General features: G+C 43.6%; 1 protein-coding gene across 9 annotated transcripts in view; it reads left to right on the forward strand.

Moving 5' to 3' along the window:
- The window catches only part of TIAM1 (TIAM Rac1 associated GEF 1), a 213,082-nt gene extending 189,336 nt beyond the window's left edge, over positions 1–23,746 (forward strand). For 7 of the 9 annotated variants that reach the window (XM_035116721.2, XM_035116729.2, XM_035116723.2 and 4 more), the window contains 5 exons: positions 2,998–3,056; positions 4,346–4,448; positions 11,698–11,785; positions 12,221–12,393; positions 14,863–23,746. In XM_035116721.2, the coding sequence (XP_034972612.1) occupies positions 2,998–3,056; positions 4,346–4,448; positions 11,698–11,785; positions 12,221–12,393; positions 14,863–15,344 (905 nt within the window). In that variant the 3' untranslated portion in view covers positions 15,345–23,746. Of the gene's footprint in view, positions 1–2,997; positions 3,057–4,345; positions 4,449–11,697; positions 11,786–12,220; positions 12,443–14,862 lie in introns of all 9 variants that reach the window. The other 2 variants (XM_035116728.2, XM_035116730.2) reach the window with 2 other exon arrangements.
- The last annotated feature ends 1,971 nt before the right edge of the window (positions 23,747–25,717 follow it).

The following is a 25,717-nucleotide window of genomic DNA, read 5'->3' on the forward strand; positions in this document are numbered from 1 at the left end:
AACTGCTTGCTCTGGAGTAATCCCATTATAATGCATAAAATAATTCCCACAATATGTAGTTTGATGATAACCACTTTTTCTATAATATTTTTAATATGAAGCTATAATAATCTAGAACTGTGGTGGGCAGACTTCAGGTTTGTGAGGTATGCTTAGTTTTTTTATGAGAGCCCTTACTTACCGTGTTTCCCCTTTTTTAAGCCGTAGTCATAAAGTAAGCCATGGCAGGATTTTTAAGATTTTTAAAATATAAGACATACCCCGAAAATAAGACATAGGTCTACCTGCAGGGTCGGCGCCCAGCAGCGAAGGTGGGAACGGGGCCGAGGACGCCTCTGGCCAAAAGTTTTGGGGGGGTGTCGAGAAGTTCCATTTGGCGGGGGGGGGGGGAGTTGGAGGGAGGGAGGCACTGCTGACTGGGCTTGTTGCTTCTGTTTTCTTTTCACGTTGTTTGTTCCTGTAAAATGGCAACCCCTGGGCCAAAGCAATTGATCCTCGCCTATGTTGCTTCCCAGGGTGGTGGGAGGGGGGAAAGAAAGAGGGAAAAGATGTCGGCGGGGAGAGAAAACGCGTGAGTCCTCTCCCTTTCTTTCCTGCTTAGCCAGCTTGTGGGCAGGCCGAAGCAATCGAGCCAACGACTCTAATAACAGAAGCTGTTCTGTCATTAGAGACATCGGCTCGATTGCTTCGGCCTGCCCACAAGCTGGCTAAGCAGGAAAGAAAGGGAGAGGACTCACGCGTTTTCTCTCCCCGCCGACATCTTTTCCCTCTTTCTTTCCCACCACCCTGGGAAGCTTCCAGGCTGCTTCCTTGATCCGGCGGCCTGCCGGGTCAGCACTGATCAGCGCTGCACGGAGCACCAGATCGAAGATCCGGTCTGCAGAGTCAGCGCTCAGCAGCGCCGTGCTGGATTGAGGAGGCGATGCTCCGTGCGGCGTTGCTGGACGCTAACTCTGCAGACCGGCTCCTCGATCCGGTGCTCCGCACGGCGCAGCAACAGCCAAGCGCAGCACGCCAAGCCGGCCAGCACCCTCACCCTCGCCACTGCTGCGGGCACAGGCACGGGCATGTCCCCCACCGGCGCCAGCCTCAGCAGCAACGCCAGCAGCAATGCCCGCATGGTGCAGCTCAGCCCCACGGCAGCCCCTGCGCTCCCGCTCCAGCCACCTGCGTGAGCCATGCTCTACGGCCTCGGCCCCCCGCTCAGCACCGCCAGCAGGTCCACCGCAGCGTCGGGGGAGGAGGGGAGGAGGGACTTTTCTGCCTATGCCATCCGTTCTCGGCTTGGTTTGCTTAGCGTCGCCTTTGTCATATGCCACCATTGTCGATGATGTCCTCCGGTTTCACAGAATTGTGGAATTGGAAGGGACCACGAAGGCCCTGCAATGGAGGACTATTGTGCCTCCAACTCCCCCCTGCCAAATGGAACTTCCCGACACGCCCCCCTTAAACTTTTGGTCAGAGGCGTCCTTCTTGCTGTGCGCCCTGAGCTAGCGGGACCCAGCAGCAGCAATGCTGGCCGCGGTAAGGAGGGGTACTTACAGTAATAATTTTTTTTAAAAAAGACACCCCCCGAAAATAAGCCATAGGCGTATTTTCTTGAGTAAAATTAATATAAGACGGTGTCTTAAAATGTGGGAAACACGGTAGATCCACCAACCAGAGCCTGATGCAAAAGACATGAATTTAGGATTAAATTCCATAAATTTGCTTTGGGTATCAGAGCTGAATGGTGCTCACACTCCTTCCATGCTCAAACCCATTCCTGTTTACTTTAATCTTTCTTCATTTTAGGAATATAATGTATGATGAGGGGAAGTCAGAAATCCATGCCTATTTACTGCAAACCAATCAGAGATATACCAGTAGATTGAGATATATTCTCTGCCCACCCCTGATTTAGAATACCGTATTTTTCGCTCCATAAGACGCACATAAGCTTTCAGAGGAGGAAAGGGGGAAAGCCCCGTTTTTTTGGGGGGGGGGATCAGCTCACAGTTGTGCAGCTTCTTTTGCAAAGAGGAAAAGCCCCATTTTTAAAGGATCCGCTCAAAGTTGTTGAGTTTACTTTGCAAAGGGAAAAAAATCCTGTTCAACTCAAAGTTCTGCAGCTTCTGATAATCTAATCAGCAAGATAATCCAATCAGCCAGTCACATGTTGCTGGGGAAACAAACAGCCTCCCTCTGCAAAACATTCAACAATGGAGGCCTGGGCAAGGGGACGGGTCAGAAGGGAGCTAGCCTCCCTTATCTCCCTCCCCGATCTCTTGCAATCAGCTACTGAGCGGCTTCCTCTTTCCCTCTTGTTAGCCTTTAGCTCTTTCTTTTTTTAAAAAAAAAAAATCACGATGTGCTTTTTGCCCCTGGGCAAGTCGGCTCCAGGGGCCACACATTCGCTCCATAAGACGCACAGACACCCCCTTCCTTTTTAGGAGGAAAAAAGTGCATCATGTGGAGCGAAAAATACGGTACTTGCATGCAAAAGTATAATAATATATCTGTGGCAGTTGGGTGGTGGGCGGGGACAGGACAGTGTACTGACACTTGATTTTGCCAGCATCTATTCTAGACAGTAGAAATTATTTCATATGTTTAATAAGCTTTTATGTTTTGCATTCATAATCCCCCACCATCACTATATTCCTTAGCAGGATTGTTCTGAAAGCTAATGTATCAGCATTACATATGTATAGTATTTCCCAATCATGTGTTTTTTTATTGTAAAATATTTCAATGATAATTTTATTATGTTTTTAAATATCTTGGGAGCTGCCCAGAGCAGCTGGGACGACCCAGTTAGATGGGTGGGGTATAAATAATAAAATGATGATGATGTGATAAGCATTTGAAATTTCCAAGCATAAACTTACGGTAGTTGTTTGGGCGCATGGGATATGTACTTGGGGTTGTATCTACCTCCCCCTTTCCCACTTCTTTGACTTAATCTATTCCACACTACAAATTACTGGTTTTCTTTATATTTTGGTCCCTCTCTAGTATTCAAAACTGCTGTGGTTCTTGTCTATAAAGATGGCTCCAAACAGAAGAAAAAATTGGTAAGTTTTTCTATTACAGTAAATAACACTAGCAGTAACTCCTTTAAAACTGGCACATGCTGAAGCTTCCTTGCACTTCCCAGTAGATAGTCAGACTCACACATGTGAAGTCACCTCTCAGGAAGGGATGTGGAGGCAGAAGCCAGACTACCTTTGAAGGACTCCAGAGGCATCTTTCTATTAGCTTTAAGAACACGGGAAGAACCCTGTTGTATCCGATCAATGGCCCATCTAGTACAGCATCCTGTTCTCACAGCTGCCAACCAAATGCTTGTGAGAAACGCACAAAGCAGGATCTGAGCGTAACAGCGCTCTTTCCTCCTGCTTGTTTCAGCGGCTGGTATTCAGAAGCATGCCACCTCCAAGTGTACAGATAGCATTGTGCTCGCAGGTTGCCTCTCAGCTGGGAAGCTGGTGACAGCAGCAATCAGGATGCCATGCTGTCCTTCAAAGGTAGCCTCCCAATGGATAGGCAACATCACAGGTGACTTCCAGTAAAGTCAGATGGGCAACTTGAGGTGGACAGTGCCACTCACACCAGTTCTTTTGAGGGAACTGAGCACAACTGTTGCTTATATTAAGCAGCCCTCCTCAATTTCATATGACATTGTCAGAATTATTCCAGGCACTTGCAGTTGCTATTTTGGACACAGTCAGCAACCACACAATGCATCGCACACCTTGCATTGTGCAGTGCAGTGTTTGTCAAATGTGATGGGGCGTTGCCGGGGGGGGGGGGTTGTAGATCGGAGGGCCAGGAGTGTTTTAATCCTTTTGAAAATTCAGGTTTGAAGGGGGTATGGGATTTAAATGTTAGTTAAAAGGGGGCATGGGTTGAAAAAGATTGAGAAACACTGCCTTAGTACTTTACTAGCTGAGAGAAGCTGAGCGGACTTTGATAAGTCATTACCAGTTTCCAGATCTGGAAGAAGCTACAAACAGTATACTATGGCCAGTACACCACACTGCAAAATAAAACTGACATACAGTATTTGTGAGGTATTTGAACCTAAAGTTTTCTCAGGTCTGTGGGATGGGGAGGGGGGTCAACAGAGGAGTGATTGCCTTTCATTCCTAGGCAAGTGGAATGAAAGAAACCTGAGTGCAGTTCTGGCTAGCAACATTATTTCTTAAGAAATGGGCAGAGATAGATTGCTAAAGGAAAGGGAAAACACACTCGTAGGAAAGAGTTTCATGTGCTTTATTTTTGTGGATATTTCAGACCACAGGTGTGAAGTCAGTGCTATAAAAATAATAATAGGCATGGTTCTCTCCCCGCTCTTATATAGGGAGGATCACACAGGGCTTCAATATACGAAGACTCAGACCCATTCCGTTTCCGTCACATGATTCCTTTAGAAGCTCTGCAAGTTCGGGCACCGGCAAGCGCAGGTAGCAAGCATTTTTCTTTGTGTTTGGATCTGTTTTTAATTTGTTTTTTGCTACAATGTAAGTTTGTTGTTCTAGCCAAAGGTCATGACAAACCAACCCGCAGCAACAGTACCAAGAAAACAATACAGATCATAGAGCCATAATATGAGCCAACATCCACAATGTGTTTATCTTACTTAAAAACCTTTGTGCTTTCCTAAACATTCAAGGCAGGTACCAAAACATACATACAAAAATGGAGCAAATAAAAGCAAGTTCCAACAACAGAAAAATAGAAAATAACCTTGTGACGACCCTGGTCCCACTCTGCCTTACTATCACTGCGACACAGGAATCCAGAGGGGAAAACACCCACCCTCTTCCTCCTGCCGCCTCAAAAATAAACCCCTTTTCCTAATGGGTTTCTAAGTAAGGAGAGCCTTCCAGCCTGCGTGACCTGGTACCTTAAGGAACTCTAGGCTGTCCCCCAGGAATAACCTCTTGCCTCCAGTAAAGGGTCTCCCTCAGTTGGATTCCCTCACTGTAGAAGTTTGCCCTCTGCACTCTGGCAACTTCTTGGCACCTCAGGTTACCCTTCTAAGCCTCCTCCGTGTAACTTCAGGACACAAACCACCACCTCCCTGCCTGAGGTGAGTTTTGCCCTCTCTTGAGTCACCACGGCTGTGAGTCCTGGTACCTCGCTGGAAAAATACAGACGGACCTCTTGTTGGCAAAAACAAAGATGAAGTTTTATTGTGTTAAAAACATAAGTGATTCTTTAACATGTCATTTATTAATTAGCTTTGTTCCAGTTGTACAAAATAAACTCAGTCAAACATTTAACTTTAAGTTTTCCTAGCCTCTTAACTGTCTTCATATAAGCCACCACATAACATCACACCACACCTTCCTCCCTCTCCCTCCTAACTGACCAAACCGACACTCCCTCCTTTCAAACCGGGCACAGTCCCGCCCCCCATCAGAGTTCTATGCCAGTCAGGCTGGAGGTGGGTTAACTCTTTGCCAGCCGGGCAGAAATAAACATTTTAAAAGTGCTTCAATTTGTCACATATCTCCCCCACCACAAAGACATTGCGTCGGCTTGCTCTTAACTAACTAGAGCAATGCCAAAGCAATGGGCTTGGGGTTAAAAATACTTCAATGCATTCTATAACATTCATATTACAAAGTCAACTAAATTAACATCTCATAAACTTGTACACAGATAAACCATGTTTGGCATGTGTCAGATTATAACGCCTAATGTTCTGCTAGGGTTCCCACCATTTCATATAACAGTTTGCACCATTCTATACCTCTCAAAAATATCTGGATAAAGCGTCCGCTATGATGTTTTCCTTCCCACTTATGTGCTTACCCTGTGTCTATTTTATGAGTTGCTAGGCTGGTCCTCCCTGGGATGTTTGAGAAGATCTGAGCCAACTGAGCAAGGACTCTTTTTAACTGCTCCTTTTGCTCTGGGGTCAGACTTTCATCAAATGACACCTCTGCTAGAGTTGTGCCTTTACTCAGCTCTCCCCACCCAGTTAAATGAATCCCTTGGGTCACCTTCCCCTTTACTTGTAACACCAACTTATTTCTGTCAAAATAAGGCTTAAGTAAATTTACATGAAAGTTTTTACATCGGTTCCCTTCCCCATCTAACTCTACCAAATAGTTCACCGCAGAAATCCTCTCGACCACTTTGAAGGGACCGTCCCACGACATCTCCAACTTCTTTCGACGTCTTGTTCTTAACACGAGCACACTGTCACCGGGCTGAAAAGATCTGTCTCTTGCGTGTGCATCATACCACTGCTTCTGTCGACGCTGTGCCTGCTGCAAGTTGTGAGCAGCTTGCTCCCGTAGCTCTTGAAGGTCGCTCTGCAGCTCCTGTAGATACGTCACAACATCAGGGCTGTCGATCTGCTCCTCCCCCGACCACGCTGCTTTCATCAAGTCTAGGGGTCCTCGTGGCTGTCGTCCAAATAGGAGTTCAAAAGGACTGAACCCTGTGCTCTCCTGCGGCACTTCGCGATAACCGAATAGGAAGTGTTGCAGCCTCTCATCCCAGTCGTTAGGATGATTGATGGAATAGGTTTTTAGCATCCGGCTCAGGGTCGAATTAAATTTCTCCGTCAAGCCATTCGACTGTGGATGATAAGCCGTAGTTTTAACATGCTTAATCCCACAAAGAGTTAAAAGCTCTTCCATGGTCTTGGACGTGAAGGATGTCCCTAAATCTGTTATAATTTCTTTGGGGAATCCCAGCCTTAGGAACACCGACATGAGGGCTTTTGCTACAGTCTTTGAGTCAATGTCCTTTAGAGGTATTGCTTCTGGATAGCGCGTAGCATAATCCACTAGGCATAAAATAAACTTATTCCCCCTTTTTGTAACTCTGGAGATAGGCCCGAGGATGTCTACTCCTACTCTGGAAAAGGGCTCAGCAATTACATGAATAGACTGTAACAAGCCTCGCGTTTTGTCCGCTCTTTTGCCTGCTTTTTGGCAGATCACACAGGACTTGCAATACTCTTTGATGTCTTTGCCCATCCCAGGCCAGTAAAATCTTGCTTGGATTCTATCACTAGTCTTTCTAATGCCTAGATGCGCTGCTGAGGGTGCGTCGTGTGCCATTTGTAGCACTTGCAACCGGTAAGCTCTTGGCAACACTAACTGTTTCTTCCTTTCCCAAACCGCAGCAGTTTTCCTCCTCCTAGAAATTCTATACAGTCTTCCCTCAATGGTGGTAAATAAACAGGGGTTCTCCACAGTTACTTCTGCAGTAGGACTTTGTGCTTTATCCCACAGCTCTTTTATAGTTTCATCCTCTTTTTGATCACTCAAGAATTGGGCACCGTGCTCCTGGACCACTGGCACGCTAATCAGCCCTTCATCCTCACCAGGCTCTATGGGTGACTCTATAACTGCAGGAGGATTACTCTCAGTGACTTGAGACTGTGACCTAGTTATCACTTGAATACGGTGTTTCTGACTAGCTAGGTCATTCCCTATTAAAAAGGGTACCTCCAATTCATTTAGGATTCCTACTCTCCATTTGCCACAAAATCCTTTGTAGGTAATATCAACTTCAGCTAATGGTACTTCAAAATGTGGGCCCCATATGCCTTTTAAACTATAGGACTGACCCTTGAGGTACTGCTCCTTTGGAACAAATTGGGATTTAACAAGTGAGACTTCTGCTCCTGTGTCCCTCAAACCTAAAAAAGACTGACCATTTAATTCAATTGGCTCCATGTAATCTTGGTTGCACTCCTGCTCAGCCCTCCAGACCTGTAAGACCTTAGAAGTAGTCTCAGCTGGACTGTCTGATTTCTCTGAGCCTTCTGTCTGAGGCGAGCTATTTTCCTGTGACTGCATTACCAGTTTTACTTGTTTAGCTGCAGTAGGTGTAGTTTGCGACTTAACCAGCAGGGGGCACCTGGCACGTACATGGCCCTCACGATTACAAAAAAAACAAGTGATTTTCTTAGAACCTGTCTTGTCAGAAACTGATTCCCTGACAGGAAAATTTTCTTGCCTGTCTTTAATTTCTCTGTTTCTCCATGGATTACCCTTCTGTGAGTGTTTTGGGAATGCTATTTCATTGAAATCACCTTGTAGTTCGTCTAAGACCTCGGCAACCTGTGCCACAGTTTTCAGTTTTTTATCCCTCAAGAACCAACGTAAATTGCTAGGGATTTGCTTAAAAAATTGTTCTAAACAAATTAATTGTTTTAACTCATCAAAGTCCTTCACTCCACTCCCTTGAATCCATCTGTCAAGTAATTTATCTAAGCGGCTAGCTAGTTGGGCATAAGTCTCTTTATGTTCCTTTTTTGCCTCACGAAAAGCCTTTCTGCTTTGTTCAGCCGTGAGCCCACATCGAACCCTGACCCTTTGCTTAAATACTTGGTAACTTGACAGCTCTTCTTCCCTCAGGTCAGCATAAATTTCACTTAGTATCCCACAAATTTGAGGTCTTAAATAAAGCATCCAGTTCTCCTCAGGTATTTGAAATTCCACACAAACGCGTTCGAAGGTAAATAGAAACGATTCGACATTATCGTCTTTTCCAAATTTGGGGAACCTTTTTAAATTAATTGCGATACTATCATTATTAACTGGACTCTGAGTTAATTCTGATCGCAAACGTATCTCTTCAAGCTTCATTCTGTCCTGTTCTAATTGTGCCCTTATCCTCTCTGACTGCATTCTCTCCTCAGCTTCAATTCTAGCTTTTTCCCTCTCACTTTCAGATGCTATCTTTTCCCTCTCAGCTTCAATTCTGGCTTTTTCTCTCTCACTTTCAATTCTGGCTTTTTCTCTCTCACTTTCAATTCTGGCTTTTTCCCTCTCACTTTCAGCTTCAATCCTAGCTCTCTCTCTCTCACTTTCAATTCTGGCTTTTTCCCTCTCACTTTCAGCTGCTATCTTTTCCCTCTCAGCTTCAATTCGGGCCATCTCAATTCGTAGTTTCATCAGTTCTACCTCAGAACCTGGGCTTCCCTCAGCCCCTTCCGTTCTTTCATCTCCTTTTGCCTCTCTGGGTTTTCTTACGTGAGTCATTTTCCTCACAGGAAAATCCTGACAGACTCAAACCAAACTAGGCGCGTGAGCTTTGAATTTCGATCACGACGCTGCCACCAAAAATGTGACGACCCTGGTCCCACTCTGCCTTACTATCACTGCGACACAGGAATCCAGAGGGGAAAACACCCACCCTCTTCCTCCTGCCGCCTCAAAAATAAACCCCTTTTCCTAATGGGTTTCTAAGTAAGGAGAGCCTTCCAGCCTGCGTGACCTGGTACCTTAAGGAACTCTAGGCTGTCCCCCAGGAATAACCTCTTGCCTCCAGTAAAGGGTCTCCCTCAGTTGGATTCCCTCACTGTAGAAGTTTGCCCTCTGCACTCTGGCAACTTCTTGGCACCTCAGGTTACCCTTCTAAGCCTCCTCCGTGTAACTTCAGGACACAAACCACCACCTCCCTGCCTGAGGTGAGTTTTGCCCTCTCTTGAGTCACCACGGCTGTGAGTCCTGGTACCTCGCTGGAAAAATACAGACGGACCTCTTGTTGGCAAAAACAAAGATGAAGTTTTATTGTGTTAAAAACATAAGTGATTCTTTAACATGTCATTTATTAATTAGCTTTGTTCCAGTTGTACAAAATAAACTCAGTCAAACATTTAACTTTAAGTTTTCCTAGCCTCTTAACTGTCTTCATATAAGCCACCACATAACATCACACCACACCTTCCTCCCTCTCCCTCCTAACTGACCAAACCGACACTCCCTCCTTTCAAACCGGGCACAGTCCCGCCCCCCATCAGAGTTCTATGCCAGTCAGGCTGGAGGTGGGTTAACTCTTTGCCAGCCGGGCAGAAATAAACATTTTAAAAGTGCTTCAATTTGTCACAAACCTCAACAGACACTTCGATGTCAAATCAAAAACTGAAAAAAAACAGCAACTGTCTAGCATACCATGCCTTTTGGTTTGGCAAATGTGGCTGTTCAGCTTCTCCTGAAATTAAAACACACAATATCTAGATTGGGCTCTGCTGTAGTGAACTCTGTGTGGGCTGCCCTTGAAAAAAGTTTGGAAACTACCATGGTTCCAAATTCATTATTAAACGGGCACAAGTGTAGAACCCATACAATATCACTCAAAAAACATCAATTAATTTCTTCTTTCTGACTCCAGTTCATTATTCTACAGTGGTACCTCTACTTACGAATTTAATGCGTTCCGAACACACATTTGTAAGTCAAAAAAAATTGTAAGTCGAAGCAACCCTATCTAAAAATTCATAAGTAGAAAAAATCCTATCTAAACTGCATCCAAAATGGCAGACGGAGCTCCATTTGTAAGTAGAAAAATTCTTAAGTAGAGTTATTTGTAAGTAGAGGTACCACTGTAGTTTTAACTTTAAATGTCCCACATGACCAATGTACTGAAGGAAGCCTCCCCAGTTTTTGTGCTTTCAGATCCTTTGAGGAGGCTCTTTATGAGTATCCTGCCATTTAATTGCAGTGGTTCACCATTAACTCTAGAGCCTCTTTCGTGGTGGTAACACCTTGGTGGTGCTGAGACATCCTGCTCAGGGATGGCCTCCCTGTTGCCGCCACGTAAGTGAGAGATGTCAGCAAACCTTTGCCTAAATTGCTTAAAGCTTTGCCTATCAATTTTTTTATTTTGATGGAGTATTGTGACTGATTTCTTTAATATACTGTAAGCCACTCAAAGCCATTCTGCTGAGCACTGAATGAATCATCCTGCCATGATCCCAGGCCTCAGGCCATGTTCAGTGAAATGCTTGTCTAGGCATGGAGGCAGCCTTATTTGAGGTTGATCACTGCTGAGCTTGAGTCACTCAAAGGCTTGCTGGGAACGACTAGGTCCTATGCTATAGCAATGTTAGTTTTTCTTATTTCAGAGCATTCCCAATCCATTTTAACCAGTGGCTTCATGTTGCTGACCAACCATTAAAACAAGCAAACCACTGTCCATTTCCTGCGTATATAAAGAAAGGTTTAAACTTCAAGCTGCCAGATTGTGTTTCCAATTTGGAAGGTGGTTTAGGTTAGCATTGATGTTCATCTGGTCCTTACTTGATTGCAACTCACTTGTCTTGTAGTTCTGCATGTCGGTCTTCAAAAATTCTATGGTCTGATCTGATCGCCAGAAACTGCTGCCATGGAGAGTAAATAGAGAGACACTTTTTTGAAGTGTATGAAACAAGTATTCCTAATATGCACTGCTGGTGTGCACTGCATGTGGCCTGGCTGTATGAGTTGTTAGATTCACTCTGGTGAAAGCTGAATCTTGTTGAGCAGCTGGAAGCCCACTAGCAAGCAGAGAAGCTGCATGAAGCCCTTAAACAGATAGCGGAATAGTTTTGTGGCAAGTGAGCCTACAATTCTTTTCTCTGTTGTGCTGTAACATGGTATTGCAGGCTCGAGAGTACAACTTACGACTGGCAATGTTGCCCTTGAATCCACATAATAAGCAATAAGAGATCTTCCCAAAGGAGTAGCCTTGGCTGTTCTCTTATTTCATTCTCTTTGCTTTATAAAATGTGGATTGTGCAGCCTGTGGCTCCTCTGGAAGTACCCAAACTCTCATTTGGTACAGCCTTTAGAAGCTGATGCTCACACAGTCCTGGTGAATCTTGCATAGCTCTCCCTTTTGACAGTCACGGGGGATGGCCGCAGTAGCCATGAAAATTCAAAACCCTGTTTTTTAAAAGTGTTTTTATCTTTGTTCTAGACGCAGAGGCCAATTCTGTCTGTGAGATTGTTCATGTGAAATCTGAGTCTGAAGGCAGGCCAGAGAGGTCATTCCACCTTTGTTGTAGGTAAGAGAGTGCTGTTTTTAAATATTCAAATGTATTTGACTCTTGTAAATAAGCGTATTGTTACTGTTTATTGTAAGCCGCTATGAAAGCCACAGCCAAGGGCAGCCAACAAAAGATGAACAGATCAATAGTTAGATAGACTAGATAATGTTGAGGAAAGCCTGGCATAGAACTGGAAAACTTTGGTTTAATTCTGATCATTGCCATGGTCTTTCTGTGGCCTTGACATTGTTCTGCTGCTTAGTTCCCGGTCTGTAGTGTTAGAACAGTGGCTAATCTGACAGGATTCTTGTGAGGGTGAACTCAGTTAAGATTGTACAGCAGCTTGCAACATTATACAGCAAATTAAGCTAAATAAATAGAATGCAAATGCAAGCAGTTTTACTAGCTTGGTGCCTTACTTGTGTTCCTTTTTTCTTTCTTTCTTTCATCTAGTTCCCCAGATCACCGGAAGGACTTTCTGAAGTCTATTCACTCAATATTACGTGACAAGCACAGAAGGCAGCTTCTTAAAACTGAAAGTTTGCCTTCATCCCAGCAGTATGTTCCTTTTGGAGGAAAAAGACTGAGTGCTTTAAAAGGTGCAAGGCCAGCTATGAACAGGGCAGGTACTGTAGGGTTACAGCTTTTCAAGATCTCGGTAACCCAACCACCGCTGTAAGACACGCCTGAGTTCTTTATTTGTGCAAAATGGTGGTGGTGCTTTCATGTTCCTCATGAGTTCAAAACTCACTCTTCCTTTAAAAGCACATTGCTCAGGATGTGGGGGGTTGCACTTTGACAAGCACTTTTCAAGCTTGAAAGTATCCAGGTGGGGTTCTTTACAAGTCCATCAGATGTGTTACCAATAGGCAGACATTGTCTCGTGTTTTCAGAAGACCCCTTGTAAGGTGGATCCATGCCTACACAATTTAATAGTAGAGCTTGAAGCAAAAGGGAAATGACTTTTCAGCTTCTGTCCCCATATTTTATTTATTTCATAGGCTGCCTTTTTTGGTGGTGGTGGTGGGGGACGGGGGACGGGAGCTTTACAGGATTTTTATCTTGGATCTAAGAGAAAAATTAACCGTGTATCCTGGGTATTTTTTTTTTTTACCTCTTTTGGTAAGACCAATAATATTCACAGCAGGACTTTTTGTGCAAGACTCTGCACCTCAGAGGCCTGGTTATGAGTGCTGAGGAAAAACAAACTGGCCTTTTGCTTTCTGCTATAGAGCTTCCTTAATTTCCTGCTGACTCCTTTTCTTCCTAAATAGCAAAACATTTTCTCAAGAGAGCAGGAACTGTGTAACGCTCTACCTTTTTCTCCACTTTAAAATTCTAAAACCTGACTGTTAACTTTATGATGTCAGGTTTGGGGGTGTTTCTGATTGGTGGTTAAGTATCAAACAGCTTAGAATTAGGTTTGAGCATAATGCACAAGCAAGTAACTTGTACTGGAATAGCTATACAGTTGCTGGGAGGACCTCTTGAGAATGAACAAATGGGTTTGCTTCTCCTTTGTAATAGACACACATCCATTGGACTTGTACATTCTTCCTTAGCATCTATTCAATATCAGTTTCCTACAGTCTCTGGATTTGATCCATACTTAGCCTGTGCTATGCAGCGTCTGGAGAGAAGAGTTTAACCTTAACTCACTTTCCCCTCTTAAGCTCACACTTTAGCAAGAAGGAATAGGCAATTGGTTCCTTCCTTAGATACATATTTTTGGTCCATTTTATTGAAACCTTAAAGAGGGTGTAAGAAATAAGAAAGTAGGATGGTATGCATTTACACATGGTGCATTTTGGGTCGCTTCGGTTCACCATATACTTATTGAGCATGGACACCATTTGTCATGTAGTGAATGGCCTGAAGTGTCAGGGCATCTTATTGAACAACATTTCTTCATGCATCTCCCATTGCTTGTTCCTTCTGGTTACACATGTGCATACTGCAAGACATGCAGAATTCTTGGGAAAGCATGTTTTCCTTCTAAGCCCAGGCATCCCCAAACTGTGGCCCTCCAGATGTTTTGGACTACAATTCCCATCTTCCCAGACCACTAGAATCATAGAATCATAGAGTTGGAAGAGACCACAAGGGCCATCCAGTCCAACCCCCTGCCAAGCAGGAAACACCATCAAAGCATTCCTGACAGATGGCTGTCAAGCCTCTGCTTAAAGACCTCCAAAGAAGGAGACTCCACCACACTCCTTGGCAGCAAATTCCACTGTCGAACAGCTCTTACTGTCAGGAAGTTCTTCCTAATGTTTAGGTAGAATCTTCTTTCTTGTAGCTTGAATCCATTGCTCCGTGTCCGCTTGGTCCTGGTCCTGTTAGCTACGGATCATGGGAGTTGTAGGCCAAAACATCTGGAGGGCCGCAGTTTGGGGATGCCTGCTCTAAGCAGATCTTAGAACAGGGAAGTTCAAGCCTGTGGGCCAAATGCCAAGCCTCTGAATCCAGCCTTTGGAACTCTCTGCAAGCTGCAGTCCTTCTGTCGGGCCACACCCTTCACCAGCATAGCTCCACAATTCTGACTTTTGCATGGCTAGAATGCAACCCACAGTATGTACAAAAGTAAGAGTCTGCTACTGCTGCTGCAGCCATTTTTGCTTCTTGCCCAGCCCATCTCTGGCAGGCAGACCCTGGAAGGTTTCCCATGAGGAGATATGGCCCTCAGGCTGACAAAAGGTTCCCAACCTGTGCCATAGAATAATAGATCTGCAAAGAATGGAGAACCATTAAATACCAACCACCCTTTCCACAAAGCAGGATTGGTTGTTTGTCACTATGGCTCTGGCATGAAAAGCAAACCATTAGGTGACAAAATGGGGTCCATTATCCTAGTGTGAGGAGCTGCTAGAGCCCAGATTTCTCAAAGGTCACCGGCAAAATTTATAATTCCCAGAAACTGTCTAAAATTTGACAGAAAACATTGGTGTAAAAATTGCCCACCCTTCTTCTTGGCAATTGACCCTTGACTAATATAATTATGAAAAAGTACTTGGAAGCCAAATTCTGAGGGAAAGTGTTTTGTAACCAATTGTTTGTAAAAGCATCTGGGGTTTTATTTTTGTGTGTGCACACAGTGTCTGCCCCAAGCAAGTCTCTTGGGAGGCGGAGGAGGAGGCTGGCTCGAAACAGATTTACCATTGATTCAGACGCTGTGTTCGCCAGCAGTCCCGAAAAAGAGTCCCAGCAGACCAACAACAAGGACACTGACCGCTGGGTAGAAGAACAGTTTGACCTCGGCCAGTACGAAGAGCAAGAGGACATTAAAGAAACCGACATTCTCAGTGACGACGACGAATACTGCGAGCCTCTGAGGAGCACCATGGTGGAAAAAGAACTTCAGGAGCAGCTACAAGCGGCTTCCATTACAAGCAGCCAGTCGTGCCGAGGCGACAAAGTGCGGTTTAACTTGGGGACGCACGCATCCAGAATGACTCAGCTAAAGAAGCAAGCTGCTCTCTCTGGAATTAATGGCAGCATGGAAGGCAACAGTGAAGAGGTCATCTGGGTCCGCCGTGAAGATTTCGTACCACCAAGGAAACTGAACACTGAGCTTTAGACATGCCACTTTCTCGTTAGATGGTAGGCATAGATGTGCCCCCAACCCACCCCTTACACATTGTGGAGAATGACCCTATGGAATGCACACTTGCACATACAGTTATGGCAGCTAAACTGGTTGAAACCACACAGCCTCCCCCCCCCTTCTCTTTTCCCTTAAGGTAATGCATAACAGGGGAGGGGGAAGCAAAACAAACTGGAATGAGCTTGAGTCCTTCTCTGTACATTACCAAGGGCTTTATTTATTTGAAACTAATCAGGCGCTGCATATTGAAATGGGATGCATAGATCTTACTAGAATACACATTGCTGTGGTTGTGTGTATGTGGTTTTTTTAAAATAAAAAAATGCATCAAATTTGCTTAAGTTGATAGCACAAGCAGCAAACAAATTTTATATGTGACATGTCAATCATGGGTTCATCTTAAGCAAGGAAGCTGCAATGAATAAGTCTTTCAGGCCACAGTATTCTTATATCCCCCTTAAACGTTAACATTTCTCACTCTCGTCCAGCAAGGGAGTTCCATGCCGAGAAGCAGGCATCAATGCATGGACATCCCTAATTTATGGGATGCCACAGTTGGCGTTTGAGTGGAGGGGAACAATCTTTCATTCAGCATGGGGTGGACCGGCACTGCGCATGCACAGCTGAACAGATATTTGGGGCTGTCAACTCCGAATGGTCCAGTCACTTGCTTGGGGAGGGACCAGAACCAGGCTCCCCTTTCTCCCATCCCTTCACAAGTGATCAGTACTGACAACACCAAACGTTTGTTTGGCATGGGAGGTACTTGCACACAGTAGCATTCACAAAGCTTACTGTCACCAAGGGAGGATCTCTGGATCCAGCAACACTATGTATATTTTAGGAACCTGTGAGGGAAAATCTGAAATTTATGTTGTGCCGAGTTCTCTTTGGTCTGTGGCTAGTCTGATTTAATGTCAACGTTGGAAGTTCTAGTTTTACATTAAAAAAATAAAATAAAATTATAACAATGCCAAACTCTTTTTTTATTTGAAAAAGAGATCCAAATTTAACACTTGAAAAAGATATTTTTTGTATTTTACCTGAAATGCAAGGGCACAAAGGGATGGGGATTTTACAGTGTTAGCCTGCAATCTTATGCACACTTGCTAGGGACTAAGTCTCATTTGACACAGCAGGACTTATTTCCGAGTAAAGGTGCATGAGATTGTGTTTTTGTTCCAACTCTAGGATGTAAAGCAACCCTTTTAGAAAGGGTTGAGGATGTTGGTTTTATAGTATAATTCTAAACTGGAAACTCTTAGGGATAATCTTTTTTTCCTTTTTGTAAAATAAAAATAAAACTGGACAGCTGTACATATTTGAGACTGGAATTAAGTTAGCAATGTCATTAAATAGCTGAGAAACCAAGAGGGTTAAATTAATCCCTGCTGTAAATTCTGTTGGAATAGACAGTCTGCATCTAGGATGAGTTTGATCCTCTGTGGTTGATGAAGTTAGGGCTCAGGAAAAATTGAACATTTTGTGGCCAAAAAAACTGACCTCCTCCTATTATTATCCTCTGTGATACCAGTGTACTTATTGATTGCTCCCCTGCCCCAACCCACTGTGGAATATGAGCAATGTTTCAAACAATAAAACTTCTTTTTTCAATTAAAAAATTCTTATTTAAACATCTGTAACAGGGTAAAGTTGTGACCGAAATTTAAAGATTTCCAAATAATTTTTAAAGAGCACTTTTTCTGTTTAAATATTTATATAGCTTTCCCATTTTAGTTTTGATCTGTAGGGGGAAAGGGGGGGGGAGTTTTGTTGTTTGGTTTGGTTTTTTTTTTTTAAAGGGATCATTTTTGTATCTATTGATGTTTGACACATTAGTAGGTACGCTGAAAGACTAAAATTTTATAATAGCTTTAGGGATTCTATTTTATACAATCAGCTGTGGCTATATTTTGAGACATGAATGGAAAATGTTACCGGGTGTGCAGCACCAGCTGCCTCCTGTCCCAGCCAATATTGGAGTCTCACCTGCACTATATTCAGTGTTTTGAAAGTTTTATTGTCTTTAACTTTTGCAATCTCTTCATTGTTTTCTTAAAAAGCTTTAGCAAGGTTTTTACGCCCTGTGTTATCTCACTATATTTAAATTCAAGTCGGTTGTGTACCAATTTATTAGACATGACAATGTTTTAGCTGTCCCCAGTAGAATACAATAAGCTTGTCAAATGCTGGACGTCCTGTGCTTGGAGGGTGCCATTGTTCTTGTACATAACGTCATGAACTGTCAATGTCAAAGGTTCTTATATATTTCTTTTATAAGCTGAAAGAAGGTCTATTTTTATGTTTTTAGGTATATGAATGGAACGTTGTAAATGCCTGTCAAATAAAACAATACGGGGGAAAATATTGGAATAGCGTTGTCATGGCTGCGTGTGGCTATCCTGGTCTCCTTCAGTATAGACTGCTGCGTTTGCCTAACGAAAAAACACCAGCACAACCCAGACAAGCCTAAGCATTCTTAAAATTCTGAAAGCACGTTTCAGCTCATGTTTAGGTCGCCTATTGAAACCGATGAGACTTAGGTCGGCTTTAACTTCAGCCGAGGTGACCCCCTCATTTCAAATATCAACACACACCTGTTTCTTGATTCCAACATATGTAGCACAATACAAGTCCTCTTGGCTGAACGTTGAATTTCTAGCAGATCTGGTCCTGATTTGGCACTGCAGGTCAGTCGTGACTCAAAGTTTCAACTGTGCTGTCCTTTTGTAAGAGGATGTTGGGTGACATAAGAGTGCTGCACACCAGCAACAGTTTCCCCACGAACAGGGCAGGCTTGCACACTCAAATTCCCTAAGTCTTGTGAACAAACAAGAGAGGTGCACAGGCTATAGGTATGCATAAACACCTATTTCATCCTTTTCTTCATCAATCATCCTTGTTTTAAGGACCGCTGTGGCATGAGACCCCTTTCTGCCAAACAAGCTGAGTGTGAACCGTGGGAGACTTTGTGGGTGGGTGGTCTTCTGGGAGAGTTAGCTGAACGGAATGGGGTTGCATTCACTCTGAAGGAGAAGAGATGTAGCATGGGAATACTTCTTGAACCACCATTGTCATTTGAAGCTCTGTTAGCTTTCTCAGCTCCAGACATTCCTGGATAGGGATAACCTGACCACTGTGGTTCATGTGCAGGTAACCTCAAGGCTGGAATGTTGCAATGCGCTCTATGTGGGGCTGCCCTTGGGTCTGGTCCGGAAGCTTCAATACTATGGGACGCGGGTGGTGCTGTGGGTTAAACCACTGAGCCTAGGGCTTGCCAATCAGAAGGTTGGCGGTTCAAATCCCCGCGACAGGGTGAGCTCCTGTGGCTTGGTCCCAGCTCCTGCCAACCTAGCAGTTCGAAAGCACCTCAAATTGCATGTAGATAAATAGGTACCGCTACAGCGGGAAGGTAAACGGCGTTTCTGTGCGCTGCTCTGGTTCTCCAGAAGCGGCTTTGTCATGCTAGCCACATGACCTGGAAGCTGTACGCCAGCTCCCTCGGCCAATAACCAAGATGAGCGCCGCAACCCCAGAGTCTGTCACGACTGGACCTAATGGTCAGGGGCCCCTTTACCTTTACCTTTTACTATGGCTAGACTGGTGCTGGGAACTGATCTCCAGCACATGGCACTGGGGTTAAAAAACCTGCACTGGCTTCCTATCTGCTACCAAACTAAGTCCAATGTTTTTCTACTAGCCCTGAATAACATAGGCCCAGGATACCTTTAAGGGCCACCTTGCCCTGCACACTCTAAGACTATCACTGAAATCATTGGGGAGAGCACAAATAAGTTGTTCCCTATGGGCCGGAAGCATGACTCATGCCATCAAGGAACTGTGCTTTCAGTGCTGTGGGCCCATCTCATCCCTACTGAATTTTGTACACGTTATATTTTAAGACACTTTGAGAACCATGTGTCGAAAAGCGACCCTCCCCTCTTTTAGCAATTAAATTGGCAGCTTATCAATTCTGCTACTTTTCTTCCATTTCCAGGTCCTCCTATCTATGGTGGGGAGGATACAGCTGATCATTTTGCCACACATTTGCACCTGATCTATAGTAAAAGTCTCCTTACTGCTTGACAGGACAATAGGATTCTCTCCAGGAAGATAGACTGCCTGTCTGGGCTCGCAGACCCTTTGAGTTCTCTGGGCAAGCACCACAACACATCTGCGCTTTTATCTGCTAACTGGTAGCAAGCAATTCAAAATATTGAATTGGCTGTTCCTGTCCAATTAACAAAAGGTAATTGTCCACAACATATTTCAAGGGCAACAGGGTTTTGTGGGATTTCCACTTGTGCAATGGGACTTTACCTGTGTGCTCCTAAATTTGTTTTGGGATTCCCCTCAACTCTCCAGAGCAGATATGGGGAGGCGGCAGGGTATGCAAGGGAGAGAAGAGGAGGAGAAGTCCAATAGTGCAAGTGGGAATCCCAAATGCTTACTTTGCATTGCATTGGATACAAGCCACTCTTTTTCAACTTCCATTGAACTAATCTCATTTTGGTGAATTGCCTCCTTTGAAATTCGTTGTGTATTGTTCACCATCGGCATGGATTTTGGCTAATATAATTGCACCAAACATTGATTTATAAATCAATCAACCATACAAAGACAAATTTGATTTAACAGGGAAGTATTAGTGAGAGGAGGTTACAAGGTAAGTGTAATCCAGTAACTTGCACCTGGTCCACACAGTAATCATGATGTTTATACAGGCATTCCCCTTGGTTCACAGGTGCTGTGGCTGACATTTGATAAACAATAGGGAATCCAAGCATATTTTGGCTTTTAGATTTTCTGTCTAAAAGTTGCCACTTTTCTTCAAATACTTTGAAAACACATTAATAACAAAATTCTCTTTCCAGTTTTCACTCTTCTGTTAAATTAATGAAAGAACTGGATCAGACCAGAGGCCCAGTTCATCTAGCATTCTGGTACCAATCCTGAATTAAGTGTCTGCACAGTAGATGTTCAAGTCTGCCCTTCTGGTATCTCCTCTGTTCTACCTGATGCATAATCTGACATCTGTTTCATAAAACTTGAGTCAATTTCAAGAACATCCTATATAGGTACCTATATCTAAGCACTGGGGGAGCAGCTGTTGGGACAAAAAAGACGGTGTGTGTGTGTGTGTGTGTGTGTGTGTGTGTGTGTGTGTGTGTAGATGCACAGCTCTAAACAGAGTCTTTGAACAGCAGCCTGCTTCCAGAGGTAAGCCAGCTGGATGCCATGCTACATCTGTACAACCAGAAAGGAGTGGATTTCCAGATTCCTTGCTTGTCTGCTACTGAAGGGACATGCAATTTGATTCAAGTTGGTGTCAATGAAGTTTGCTGAGCTAATATGTGCCACTGTCTATTCTACATATTTTTTTTTAAATGAAACAATCTCAACTTTTAATTAAAGCACATACTATATGCCAGGTGCCATGGGGCTTTACTGAGGACCTCTGTGTATTGAGGGCTGGATCACTGCTCTGTATGCCCCCAGGACTGCTGGTTAGAAAAGAGAAATGGAGACAGTTGAAAATGAAACATTTGCTCAACAGCCCAGAATCCTCCCTTGAGGAACCGTGTGACCCCAGAGGGCCAGATTCTTGCCTCTCTCTGATAAAAAGCTGCCCTCCATCGGTCTGAGTATTTTATCAGAGAGCAAGGCCAACAGGTTATCTTTCTACATTAACAGGCTAATGGTTTTCTATTGGCCTGGATGTCTATACAGTAGAAATGTTTGGTAGCATTTTTCTTCCCAGTCATTGTCCTTCATTTTCATTGTCCCTTCGTAACTCGAGCCTCTAAAAGCCTCTCAAACAGCCAATTTTGTGCAAATGTCACAAATTTCTTTTGCTAATTGGTGTTTTTTTTAAAGGGTGGCAGCAATGGGAGTGTTTTCTGATCTTGCTATTTTATTATCTGCTTTTAATAATTCTGCACTACTCTTTTTTTCAATGAAGTCAACTGCGTGCATAACAGTGCATAGGTCAAGTAGCCAAATGTGTTGACCCGAAAAGGCAAGCTGGTCTGGAAGCCTCGCTTGCAGCATATTGATGGTCAAGATGACCCCTGCCTAACTGCTAGCAGCTGTAGCACTGAGCTCATATGTGTTTCACATGCTTTGATGTAGCCCCAGGCATAGCTAGAGGGGGAGGTAATGGTTAATACCATCCACCTGTGTTCCCAGGTGACGTAGCCTGGCAGGGCCTTTGTGTATCTTCGCTTGAGTGCAGACAAGTAATCTCCTTGCTGTGAAGTCCATCCTGCAGAATGCTGTGATTGGGGCAAGGAGGGAACTGTTGGACCTTTGTTGTAAGTTTGTAACCTCCTTTAATAAATTGTTAGAGCCGATGCAGCTTTATTTGGAATCCCTGCATTTCTGAACTCCTGTGAGTCCACCCAAGCTAAGATGCCAAGTTAATAAGATAAGAGCTAGTGTTATTTTTGAATGCTGGAAAATGTGTAGAACACATTTACATCATAGCTGTCAAGTTTTCCCTTTTCTCGTGAGGAAGCCTATTCAGCATAAGGAGAACTTGACAGCTTGGTCAAAGCATTAAATGTGAATTTTGATGCCAAACATACTTGTGGTTGTAAAATTTACAACCCTGTAGTTTACAATTTTCTGATTTAATAGATTTATTGCTGCATAGTAATTTCACGTGGAAAGAAAGATTTGATGACACTTAAGATTAATTGGGAACATTTATCTTGTATGGCCAGAAGGGGGCAGTCCTTCCTTAAGAAAAATGTGTAAAACCTTTATTTATTTATTTGTAAAATGTAAGCACAGTGCTATTTGGGTTTTGATCAAAATTAAATTAAAACAGAGGCCTTTTCTGCTTATTTGGATGTTGTATTTGCCACTGGAACAGAATACAGATAGATATAGAACAATGATCCGTCTAGGTTGCATTTGAATTTTGCGTCATTCAATCAGGAAAAAGCAATTTTAAGGGATGGATTTAGATTTGCTTTTAATTTGAGGAAGATTAAAACTTTTAATTAACTCTCTAATACCTCCTTTAGGAATGGAGCTCCTTTCTAGTCTTTTAATCACTAATCACAAAATGGCCTAATCGCGTTTGATGTAATAATACCAGTTTAAAGCAGCTGACTTCTTAGGGACGTAGTGAACTGCCTTATACCAGGTCAGGCTAGTTGTCCAATTATTCCTCTGTTCTCTGCTGTGACTGCAATGCTCTAGGGCAGGGTTGGTGAACATGTAGCACAGCAACATCTGTAGGGCCAAAACTCCCGTTATTTATATCCAGTGGTAACTCAGAAGTCGAACAGAACCCGTTCCAGAAGTCCATTCGACTTCCAAAATGTTCAGAAACCAAGGCACAGCTTCCGACTGGCTTCAGGAAGCTCCTGTGGCCAATCAGAAGCTGTGGAAGCTGCGTCAGATATTCGGGTTCCAAAGAACGTTTGCAAACGGGAACACTCACTTCCAGGTTTGCGGCGTTTGGGAGCCAAAACGTTCGACTCACAAGTCAACCAAGGTATGGCTGTATTCATTTCCTTTATGAATATACAGTGGTACCTCAGGTTAAGAACTTAATTCATTCTGGAGGTCTGTTCTTAACCTGAGGTACCAGTTTAGCTAATGGGGCCTCCCGCTGCTACCACGCTGCTGCCGTGCAATTTCTGTTCTCATCCTGAAGCAAAGTAACCTGAAGCGTCTGTAACCCGAGGTACCACTGTATATTTACAAAGCGGTAAAAACACACACAGAAGAATTGATTGTGTAAAGACAGCTAAAACATTTTCACACATGAAAACAATCTCTCACACACATATACACATACACACATGTATCTGAAGAAGCGTGCATGCACACGAAAGCTCATACCAAAATAAAAACTTAGTTGGTCTTTAAGGTGCTACTGAAGGAATTTATTTATTTATTTATTTGTTTGTTTCGACTCAGACCAACACGGCTACCTACCTGTAATCTGATGGGATGTTATTTCTTAGGCTTTGGACCTAGATGGTCAATATTCACCATCCACGCCAGCTTGGCAAATATAGATGTCTCAGTTCATACTGATATGTTACAACTTCCTTTTCTTATTATTTATTCATTGTTTGCTTTACATATGGTATGATATAATATCCTGCCACTGCACTTTTGGGCTGTTAGTAATGTCAATGAAAATATATAAAAACACATGTATAGCAAGATACATATATCCACAATTTAAAATGTGCCGCCTCCGTGAGCGGTCCAGAGGGTGGCAACATGAGAACGGGCCTTCTCTGCAGTGGCTCCCCATCTGTGGAATGTGCTCCCCAGGGATGTTCACCTGGTGCCTTCATTCTACACCTTTAGGCACCAGGCAAAAATTGTTCCTTTAAAACCAGGCTGATTTGATTGACATCCTATGCCCTTTAAAAATGTGGGTTTTTTGGGGGGGAGGGGGCTATTGGGTTGTTGTTTTTATTTTTATTATGTATTTTGTGGTTTTATATCTTGATTTGATTCTGTGAACCGCCCTGAGACCCCCGGGTAAAGGGTGGTATATAAATTTAATAATTATATAAACACCACATATATGAAGTAAATTCAAGTCCAGTACAGATATACCATGCATAGGTCTTCAGTTAGAAGGCTTGTTGGAAGACAAATGTCTTCAACAGGTGGTGGCAGGACAGCAGAGTTCAGCTCCTGCTGCTCAAGGAGCCATGAGCAGAGATGGCTCATCATCTCCATCTGGCCATGTAAATGTTCCTCAAGGCATGGACACTTCAGATGTTCTTCCGTGAGCAGGACAGATGTTTTGAACTCTCTTTTAGATATCTGAGGGGAAATATGAATTGACTGGTGAATTGAAAAACACACTGACAATTCACGTGAAAGTGTGGGGATGGCACACCAACAATTTTATAGAGACAGTTTTTAAAGCCTTGGCTGGCTAAACATACATTTTGCACCCTGTTATGAAACCGGCAATACTTCTGGTCTTGCAAAGCTGCAGAAATTTTATCTACATTCGATTGTTTACTATCTTGGCAAGAGAGCAAACATACTCTAAGAGATGTGTCTGACTGCGCACTGTGAGTTTTACAAACCAAATTTGTAAAATTACACCAAACGATGCCTGAAGCAGGATTCTTTTATGCATCGCTCTAACCAGTGCAGCCTGGAGTCAAGCGCACATTGTATTCCTGTGCAGTCTTTATTCAGGTAACAAACCAGGTTCTCCACCGACCTCTGCTATTAGTGTTGGTTTCTCCATTTCACTATTTGAGAATGCTATCCAACCTGGTACCCTCCAGAAATTGCTGGACTATAACTCCCACCATCCCTGACCATTGCCTATGCTGGCAGCACTAATGACAACTGGATGCCAACAGCATCTGGAGGACCTCATACTGGTTACTTCTGATTGGGATAGCCCATAGTTTGTTAAAAAATGATATTTTGAATACAGTAAGAAGCTGGATTTCAGTTTCTTACTTTCTGATAGCTCTTGGACTAAGAATCTTGCCCAGGATTCCTCCAAGCTTATATTTTGTATTTGATCAAGGTCTGTGCGAAGAAGCTGTTGCTATATAAAAGGAGCTAGTTGGTTGGAATAATATATTGCTGGAGAGGTAAAGGAGACATGGAGTTCAGATTAGATAGAAAATTGCCTCACAGAAGTATTACCGGCAAGCATGTCTTACCATCCCTCTGGGCCACCCACACTAAGCATGTTAATCAGTTGGGCTTAGCAGTAATTGGCCGTCTTGCAGTCAGATGTGCCGATTCGACTTTATCACTCAGGCCTGGCTCTAGGGGTAGTCTCGGGGGCGCCTGGGCGCCGGGCCGGCAGGAGGGTGCTGTGTGGCGAAGCCGCGCTGCGCGCTGTACCCGCCCACTAGGGCGGGGGCGCCGGAGTGATCTTCGCGCCAGGGCGCCCGGCCGGCTTGAGACGGCCCTGTTATCACTGGAACTTTATTACGGAGTGTTTTATTTATTGAATTTGTAAAACCACCCATTGATAAATATTTCCTAGGTGACTTAGAGACTAAAGAACATTTTAAAAAGACAACAAATTGTTTCACAAATTCCAGCTCTTTAAGTGGTGAGAACTTCAGAACAAAGCCAAAAAGAGACTTAAGGAGTTGTTGTGATATAGATGTAGATATATAGTTTATTTACACATATATACAGGCAAGCATAGGAAGAGCTACAGCTAAACTCCAACAGATATCTGAAAGTTCTATGCTTCAGGCTAGAATTCTAGGGTGAAATAGCCAACTCCCCAAATGCTGCTGGTTCTCAGCTGTTGCAATTGGTTATTATTTAATGCCGAGATCATAATAATTCAGGGTGAGCAAGTGAACACTCTTGAA

Source organism: Zootoca vivipara, chromosome 4, assembly GCF_963506605.1.
Source record: "Zootoca vivipara chromosome 4, rZooViv1.1, whole genome shotgun sequence".
Lineage (NCBI taxonomy): Eukaryota > Metazoa > Chordata > Lepidosauria > Squamata > Lacertidae > Zootoca > Zootoca vivipara.